The 9,974-nt window shown below is 33.8% G+C and overlaps 1 protein-coding gene across 1 annotated transcript in view; it reads left to right on the top strand.

Moving 5' to 3' along the window:
- The first annotated feature begins 1,169 nt into the window (after positions 1-1,169).
- The window catches only part of LOC100175318 (blastula protease 10-like), a 13,172-nt gene continuing 4,367 nt past the window's right edge, over positions 1,170-9,974 (top strand). The window contains exons 1-11 of the mRNA XM_002120006.5: positions 1,170-1,271; positions 1,602-1,735; positions 2,221-2,338; positions 2,911-2,944; positions 3,819-3,936; positions 4,194-4,355; positions 5,790-5,915; positions 6,317-6,404; positions 6,785-6,962; positions 7,295-7,441; positions 7,832-8,034. Coding sequence (XP_002120042.3) covers positions 2,267-2,338; positions 2,911-2,944; positions 3,819-3,936; positions 4,194-4,355; positions 5,790-5,915; positions 6,317-6,404; positions 6,785-6,962; positions 7,295-7,441; positions 7,832-8,034 — 1,128 coding nt within the window. The 5' untranslated portion in view covers positions 1,170-1,271; positions 1,602-1,735; positions 2,221-2,266. The remainder of the gene's footprint in view (positions 1,272-1,601; positions 1,736-2,220; positions 2,339-2,910; positions 2,945-3,818; positions 3,937-4,193; positions 4,356-5,789; positions 5,916-6,316; positions 6,405-6,784; positions 6,963-7,294; positions 7,442-7,831; positions 8,035-9,974) is intronic.

Raw genomic sequence — 9,974 nt, 5'->3', positions numbered from 1 at the left:
TTCACTAGCACCCACATTTTTTTTAATAGTTTATTTTTATGCGAAAGCGTTTTCTGTTAAGTATTTTCAAATTAACTTTTCCAAAAATATTTGATATGGAAGATTTTTCACTAGCACCAAAATGTGCAAAAGTATATTATTAATTAAATATATATATATTATAATTATATATATAAATATATATTGAAAATAGATCCAACATAAAGTTACTTTATCACTTTTAATATGGAAGTTTGAATAAAAATAAAGATCTGACAGATATAAGAATTATATAATAATAAGAAATAAACTAAAAACGATTGTTTAAACACCTTTAATTCGTACATAAAATTAAACACAACTAAACAAATAATTACAGATTAAATTTAGATTTTTAAACTATTTTTAACCATATATAATAAAATTATATAACAAAAACACCTTTTACATAACTAAATAATTTACGTACAAACGTATCCTTATATTCAGCTTGACAACATAAACTTTACGTAACGTTTGTTCTGTGACGTAACAAAGAAAAATGGTGGGTCATTGCTGCCCCCAGCGGAAGCCCATTAATGGACACGCTCATAATGTGAGATCATTAATGGCGACAATAACTAGATTTTATTTTGAATACCGTTTACTGTTGGAATAGCCCAAAATAACAATAGTATAACTTTTCTGCTGTAAATTACTTCAATTTTACATTTTTAATTTAAATCAGAAAAACTTTTTTACAGCTCAATAATGAAAAAGTTATAGATTTTAAAAGTTTCTCAATAGGGGTTTACCCTGCGTGAAATTCCCTGATTAGAATTGATTCAAAATAAAAGCTAGCTTTTCAGTTTATATATTACTCTGTAGTACAGTTTAAGTTCCAAACATTAGCGCTTTCTGTATTTATTATAATTCAGCCGTCTGAACAACTAAACTGTTTAAATAGAAAGTTCAACAGACGTTTAACAGCTGACAACTGTTGTTGCACAAAAGGGGGACGAGATATTTTTACACCTCTGATATATCCTACCGTGGCCGGAAAACAACAGTCGTTATAACAAATATGTTCTGTTTCGTATACCTCATGCCAGCTTACAAGTTACCAAGTATGTTACTTTATGAATAAATATTTTTTTTATGTCTGGGTAATAATTTTAACAATCAATCAGTGACCACCGAGTTGGAGCAATTGTCGTTAAGTGTCTTGCCCAAGGACACATATACGGCCACAATGGTAGCAACGACGAGCATTTAAAACACCTTGTCATGGCGCCGGGATCTGTATTATAAAAGTAAATAAAAGTCAAGCAACACTTATCTTTCAATAAAACCTAAACAAACCTACCTGTCAATCAAACCTGAGCAACACTTACCTGTCAATCAATCTTTAGCAACACTCACCTGTCAATCAAGCTTAAGCAAACCCACCTGTCAATCAAACCTAAACAATGCTCACCTGTCAATCAAACCTAAAAAACACTCACCTGTCAATCAAACCTGAACAAAACCCACCTGTCAATCAAACTGCTGCATGTCAAAAAAAATGCAGCTATATTTACTTACACATAATGCCACTCAACTTTTACATCGAACTTGTAAATTTAATGCGTCATGTTTTACAGAGACGTCATGAAATGTTTACCCCTTCCATTGCAAACACAATGTCCATGTTTACTCAGCTATATGTGGAATGATGGAAGCAATGATGATAATGCTGTAAAACCACACATTGCATTTCAATGCAGCAGTGGTGAAGGTAGCGTACAAATAAATTCAACTAATTATTTTGTTTTTTTTCAAAATTGTTTCAAATATTTTGTGTCACTTTTTTTAGTGTACAAATAAATTCGACAATATTTTGTTGTTTTTTTTCATTTTTTTTAGTATTTTTACTTACTTTTTTTCGGTGTAATTTTTTGAATGCAACAATTGATTATAAAGGTAGAATTGTGAATTTGAAATATAATTTTTATGTATGTGGTTTATCTCTTTTGCTGTTTTGATGTTTTTCCAATGTTCTACAAAAATGTTTGTTTTTGAATTAAATGTTTTTGTTAAATGTTAAAATGTGTTATATATATATCAAAAGTATAAATTCAAAATAATTTTAAAGTGAGTTTCAAGTTACTATATGTGCTTACATTTTTTTAAATGTTGGGACTTCAATTATTTATTTAAACAAATTAAAAAAATTAGTTTTAGTATTTTTACTTATTTTTATTTATTTATATATGATTTCAGAATGTAGTCAATTTATTCACGATTACATCTTATTTATGACATCGCAATGGGAGTATTGTTACAAGTTACAATAGCCTTTCAATGTTTGCTACTCGTCATTGGATTGCCTTTAAATCGGGTAAGTTACTTAATAAAACTTTAAGGGTAATATCCGTCCGGCGCCGTGGTATAGTGGTTAGTGCACCTGCCTGTAACCTAGAGGTTATGGGTTCAAGGCTCGAAGTTGCTACCATTGTAGGTGTATGTGTTCTTGGGCAAGACATTTAACGACAATTGCTCCAACCCAGTGGTCACCAATGGGTTGTCCAAATTATTAGCCACACATAAAGTGTGCTTAAGTTTCTACTTGATCTTAGTTTAACTAAATGGCGATCAAGCAAAAAACTTAAGTGGTATGCAGAAAGTATAATTAGTCATCCGAAGAACATTTTTTTAAAAGGGCCCAAACCCAGTAAAAATCTATAAACACGACCCAATACAATCTATTTGACGTAGATTTACAGAAATCAATGTTATGCCGCGTTACCAACTCTGAAAACTTCCAATTTGCCAGGCCACCAGACACTTAAATACCTGATTTTGTTGTTTAAGTTTTTGAGGATAATCCATAATCACTGTTGATTGAACTTTTTGCATACCACCCTAAAAGTTTTAAAATCAATTTATAAAAAATTTACATATGATTTTCAGGATGATTTATTCAACTCCACACTAAAGCCAAAAGGTAAATGTTTAAAATTTTATAATTTTATTTTTCAAATGTTAAACAATTTATGATTTTTTGGAAGGAACGCAAAAGTTTTTTCAGATTACCAAGTGACTTTTTCGTTTCAAGTGAGCCATCGCATTATAGCCATTTTTATAAGTTGTGTTTATTAAACAAAAAAAAATTGAAACCGGCAACGTGACACAGTGGTTATCACGCCTGCCTCCAGCACAGAGGGTGCTAGTTCAAGGCTCGTTGCTGCTACCATTGTGGACGTATTTGTCCTTGGGCAAGACACTTAACGGCAATTGCCCCAACCCAGTGGTCACTTATGGTTTGTCAAAATTGCAGCCTTAAAAAAACACAAGGTTGCATATGTGGTAACTATTAAGCGAGCACAAGGTGTATTATTCCGAAAATCTGTGTTATATCGACTGTTGTTCTCGCCACGTGAAGTTTAATAAATACATTTATTTATATCTTTTTTTAATACTGTATTAAAATGCTTCAGTTATTTGAATCTAACTTACTTTATCCTCACGTGGCCGGAAAACAATAGTCGTTAAACACGGGTGTTCTATTTTATACACCTTTTGCCAGCTTGTGAGTTACCAAGTATGTTACTTTGTGGGTGATTTTTTAGAGGATTTTTTTATTTTTTTTATGTGTAGCCGATAATTTGGACAACCCATTACTGGCCACTGGGTTGGAGCAATTGCAGTTGAGTGTCTTGCCCAAGGACACATATGCCCATAATGGTAGCAGCAACAAGCCTTGAACCGACTACCTCTGGGTTAAAGTCAGGCGTGCTAACCAACTGTCCTACTGCGTCTGACACATTTCATGATTTTTCGTTTGTTGTTTTATGACCACCATGTATCTTGTTACCCAGGGGTTATGGACAACATTTTGTCGGTGAACTCGAAACTTGGTGTTGATTATTTTGAAGGCGACATTCTGCTACACCCTGCCTCAAATGAAAAGAATGCAATTGTCGACGAAAATTTGAAGTAAAATAAATTCAAAATATTTTTCTGTAGCATTACTTTACAATATATATATTTATAATGTAAATAGTATTAATTATAGATATAGTACTGTGGGGAAAAATCCATGTTTTAAACAAATAGCAACAGTCTATAGGAGTCTTGAGGATACCGTTTTATAATTTATTTAACGTCCTTTGTATACTACCAAACAGAACGAGAAAATATATTAAAAAATAGAATAAATCTTTCCCAACCCTACTATATGTTTATGCATTTAGATGGGGAGAGAAAATCCCGTACGTCATTCACTCTCAATATGACTTTGATGACCGCGAGTTAATAAAAGATGTTTTGCGCGAATACAACGTTAGAATGCCGTGCATAGAATTTGTGGAACGTGGGAATGAGGCCAGCTACCTTATGTACACAAGAGAGAGTGGGTAAGATGGTGGCGTGCGTCATGGGTTATTACAATCTATATTAGTTCAGTTTAATTAGCTAAGTAAATAGGGTTACTATATATGTCCGACACCAGAGCACAGTTGGTTAGCGCCTGCCTCTAACAAAGAGGTAATGGGTTCAAGGCTTATCGTTGCTATCATTGTGAGCCTATGTGTCCTTGAGCAAGACACTTAACAGCAATTGCTTCAACCCAAGGGTCACTAATGGGTCTTCTAAATTATAAGCCATACATAAAAAAATTTAAAAAAACACTTACAAAGTAACATACTTGGTAACTTGTGAGCTGGCACGAGTAGTATGAAACAGAACACCCGTGTTATAACGACTGCCGTTTTCCGGCCACGTGAGGATAAAGTAAGTTACGTTCATTCAATTAGATAAGTAAATACGGTTACTATATTTATAACCTGTATTATATATCGTCATAGGTGTGCAATATTGGTTAAGTTTAATTTGCTTGGTAGATATGGTTACTCTATTTACAAAGCTGGTAATATATTGTTAAAGGGGTGTAATATTAGTTTATTTAACTAAAAATAAGATAATTATATTAATTAACCTATATTAGTGGTTCTTAAATTTTTTTGTATGCTTTACCCTTTTAACAAAGATGCTTATCAGATTTAGCCCAAATATGTAAAACGGCGCTAATTTTTTTAAAAGCGAAAACAACTAATTATATCAGTTATTTTTAATGCTATGATGTGCTAGCTTTTTGGCAACAAGTTGTTCAATGTCTGGTAAAGTACTACAATTGGCACATTTTTTCTGTCCGTCAACTGATGCGGGACAAGGATCTGGGATTTAGGCCAGATTTGGCTTATTACCCCAACACCCAGAAAGCTCATTTAGGTCTTTTTGTGCAACCAGTGCAGATACGTTGATCAGTGCTAGTACTGTCGCCGAACGTCGAACCGGGGACCCTTTGGTTTTCGATGCAGGCGCCTAATCCACTAAGCCATGGCGCCAGACAAAAAATTTTACCTCTTTTTTAAATGAAATAAATAAAATTTTTGTTATGTCTTAACAATTAGTTTGAATGAATGAATGTAACTTATTCTATCCTCGCGTGGCCTGAAGATGACAATCGTTACCACACGGGTTTAATACCTCGATCCAGCTTACAAGTTATCATGTATATGTTACTTTGTGGGTAATTATTATTTTTGAATTTTTTTCATTTTTTTATGTATGGCAGATAATTTGGACAACACATTAGTGACCACTGGGTTGGAGCAATTACCGTTAAGTGTTTTGCCCAAGGACACATACGCCCACAATGGTAGCAGCGTCGAGCTGACCCATTACCTCTGGGTTACAGGCAGGCGTGCTAACCACTATGCTACGGCGCCGGACAGATCTTCACTACTATACCCAAAAAAAGTATTAAAAATTTTGTTATATTGTTCAAGGTGTTATTCATCTGTTGGGCGAATGGGATCAAAACAAACAATTTCGATCGGAGTTGGATGCGAAACTAAAGGAACGATCGAACATGAAACAATGCACGCCTTAGGTTTCTGGCATGAACAGTCAAGGTGACAATAAATTATGAAAAATATCATAATAAGTTTATTTATATTTAGACTTTTGGATTGTTTATCTGCTAGGTGTAACGACCACGCTTATTTTCTTACAATTAAATGTAAATTCCCTTTTAACTGTAAGCGTGTTTTAACAACTGTTGTTTTGTCACTATATCTTGTTTTTTCATTTAAAATATTTTTAAATCTGCCTATTGCCCTGGCCTAAATCTAAAGATGGCATGGATTGCCAAGATTTCTATCAAGTTGAAAATATTATAAATTTTTATCTCTTTAAAAACACAAAAAAATATAAATTTTTATGTTTAATAAAAAGAAATAATATATAAGTTTTCATGTCTTTCAAAACATAAAAAATCTAAATTTTCATTTTTTCATATAATTCTTGCCCACAGATATGATAGAGATGATTATGTTGACATAATATGGGAAAATATAATGGAAGGGAAAGAACACAACTTTAACAAATACGATGAAACACAGGTAAATTTTTCCGCACGCTTTGTTGTATTGTTATGTTTTTTTTATTAGAAGTTTACCCTAATAATAATTAAACATAAATGGCTTGTTTGTCTGCTAGGTGTAGCGACCACGCTTATTTTCTTTCAATTAAATGTAAATTCGTTTTTAACTGTAAGCGTGTTTTAACAACTGTTGTTTTGTCGCTATATCCTGTGTTTACATTTAAAATATTTTTAAATCTTTTCTACCATATTTCTAAATCTTCGCTACTTTTTTCTTTTTTATGTGTGGCTGATAATTTGGACAACCCCTAGTGACCACTGAGTTGGAGAGATTGATACTAACCAAAGAATTTGGTCAATGTGATAATTCAGTCAATAACTTTCTTTTTTTTAACACAGATTACAAGTTTGGGTGAAATTTACGATTATTCGTCAATAATGCATTACGGCCCCACTGCTTTCTCTGCTAATGGGGAACCCACTATTGTGGCAAAGTTTAAGGGAGGTGAAAACATGGGGCAACGAGGGGGTTTCTCGGAAGTCGATTTGAGGAAACTTAGAAAGCTGTATGGGTGTGGTGAGTACCTCATGCTTACTGTCGAGTTATAACATGGGTGTCTTCTTATACACCAGACACACATGGTGTATTCATACACCTCATGCTCACTGTGGAGTTATAACATGGGTGTCTTCTTATACACCAGATACACATGGTGTATTTATACACCTCATGCTCACTCTCCAGTTTTCATATGGGTGTTTTCTTAAGCACACATGATGTGTGACCTAAAAAAATTATAAAACCTTTAAATTTAAAATACATATTTTTTTAACAAAACATTGTTTCTTTATATTTAAAAAAAAATTTTTTTTTTTTTTAATTTTTTTGTAAATAAAATTTTTCTTTAGATTTAGATATGAATGGTTGGAGCGACTGGACGGCATGGAGCGATTGTGATGTCACATGTGAGAGACATCGACGAAGGTTTTGTGAGGGAGATGATTGTACGAGTGACGTAGAAACGGAATATTTAACTTGCGACAAATTCTGTGTCGGTGAGTGAAAAGTAATTTCTAATTCTTTTAGATAATTTTTTTTTCTGTATGGCTGACAATTTAGACAACCCATTAGTGAATAAATGAATGAAACTTATTTTAGTCTCGCATGGCTGGAAAACGGCAGTTGTTATAATAAGGGTGTTTTTTTTCATACACCGTGTGCCAGCTTATGAGCTACCATGTATGTTACTTTGTACGTGATTGTTTTTCGGAATTTTCTTTTTTAGATATTTCTGATAGTTGGGACAACCTATTAGTGACCACTGGTTTGGAGCAATTGCTGTTAAGTGTCTTGCCCAAGGACACATATGTCTTCAATGGTAGCAACAACGAGCCTTGAACCCATAACTGCTAACTTTTTTAAATTTTATTTTTTATAAATTTCAGTCGGAAGAGACACTGATTGTGCGCAAAGAGTTCTCACTGACGGTTACGGGGTCATGACCTCTCCGTTGTATCCGTATAATTACAAAGCTGACGTGGAGTGTCTTCAAACCATCATAGCCCCACCTGGTGACCAAGTAATACTCTCATTCGAAGCTGTTGACGTTGAAGATTATTCCGGAATTTGTTATTATGATTGGATCAAGGTATTTTTTAATCTTTATAAGTGAGGTCCTTGTCAAGGACCTGGGATTTAGGTAAGATTCTACTATCATTATGGGCGTATGTGTTCTTGGCTAGACACTTAACGACAATTGCTCCAACCAAGTGGTTACTAATGGGTTGTCCAAATTATCAGCTATACAAAAAAATAATAATGATTCCCCTAAAAAGTAACATATATGGTAACTCGTAAGCTGATGTGATGTGTATGAACAGAACATTTGTTTTATAACAATTCAGTAACTGACTTGAATGAATGTAACTGACTGTTCTATTCTTGCGGAAAATCGACAGTCATTATATCACGGGTGTTTAATTTCATACACCTCGTGCCAGCATACGTGTTACCATGTATGTTTGTAGGGTGTAACGGTCACGCCTTTTATCCAAAACATTATTTTTTTCTTTTTTATCAACAAGCGTGTTTTAACAACTGTTGTTTTACCGTTACTACCCGTCTTTTCGCTTTTTTCAACTCTCTTGTTCTTCGTTATCGTGACCGAAGAGACGAAATAAATTTCATTCATTCATGTTACTTTGTGGATGAAAAAACATGAAAAAAATCACCTACAACATTTAATACTTGACAACTTGTAACCTGGCATGGGGTGTATGAAAGAACTACTTTTGGCTTTGATTAAGACCCTAAATTAGTAATCAAAGTTTTATCATAAAATAGTAAAACTTTCATATGATGATAAAGATATAACTTTATCCTTGCACGGCCGGAAAACGACAGACATTATAACACGGGTGTTAATACACCTCATGCCAACTTACCAGTTACCTTGTAAATTACTTTGTGGGTGATTATTTTTTTTGGGGCATTTTTTTTATTTTTTTATGTATGGCTGATAATTTGGACAACCCATCAGTGACCACTGGGTTGGAGCAATTGCCGTTAGGTGTCCTGCCCAAGGACTTGACGGCCCCCTCCCCCCAATATCCAAAAAAATGGTAACATGAACCTAAAACTTTAGCATAATTTATAAACCAATAGTTTTACTTTCAACGATAAAACTTATAAATCAAACAATAAACATCAGGATAATGTTTGTGGCTGATTATTTAAGAGTTTCAATAAGTTGTTAAATTTAATTATCTTTTCAATAAACAAACAATATTTGCGTTCCATGATATTTATGATGTCGTAATATGCATTGTTTGTTCTCCAATATATGGGTGAAACTTAATTCCTCTCTTGGGTCATGATAACAAAGAACGGAAAAGTTGACAAAAGCGAAAAGACGGGTAGTGACGGTTAAACAACAGTTGTTAAAACGCACCTATTGATAAAAAAGAAAGAAATATTGTTTTGGATAAAAGGCGTGGCCGTTACAATTTAAAAATTAAATAAATAACATTTAATGTAGTTTGAAGTTTCGTAATCGTCAAAATATATTTGCCTTTGGTGTTTGGAAACAAAGTGATTTAATGAACATCGAACACATATTGTGTATTCATACATCTCATGCTCAATGTCGAGTTATAACATGGGTGTCTTCTTATACACCAGACATACATGGTGTATTCATACCCCTCATGCTCACTGTCGAGTTATAACAAGGGTGTCTTCTTATACACCAGACACACATGGTGTATTCATAGGCGTAAAGTTTTACTAAACGTTAGGGTTGCAAAAACCAGAAAAAAAGGAAGTCTTCGCGCCGGTAGGCGCGAAAAAAAAAAACGGTTTGCAACCATTTGTTTTCGGTTTGCAACCCTTTAAATATGTGCTTTGTAAAAGCTCATACAAACGTAAACGTATTCAGAATTACGTAGGGATGAGACAAATTAAAATTACGCGCGTTCGGCGAGTCCGTGTAATGAGAAACGGTCGAATCCGATTGCCTGGCGAGTGACGTCACAGTAGCTATGTCGTATGCGCCTTTCGTCAAGCCCGCACGAGTGTGTGGTTATCTTA

This window comes from Ciona intestinalis, chromosome 12 (genome assembly GCF_000224145.3).
Source record: "Ciona intestinalis chromosome 12, KH, whole genome shotgun sequence".
Lineage (NCBI taxonomy): Eukaryota > Metazoa > Chordata > Ascidiacea > Phlebobranchia > Cionidae > Ciona > Ciona intestinalis.
Note: the sequence above shows the minus strand (reverse complement) of the source record. Positions and strands in the feature narration are given on the sequence as shown.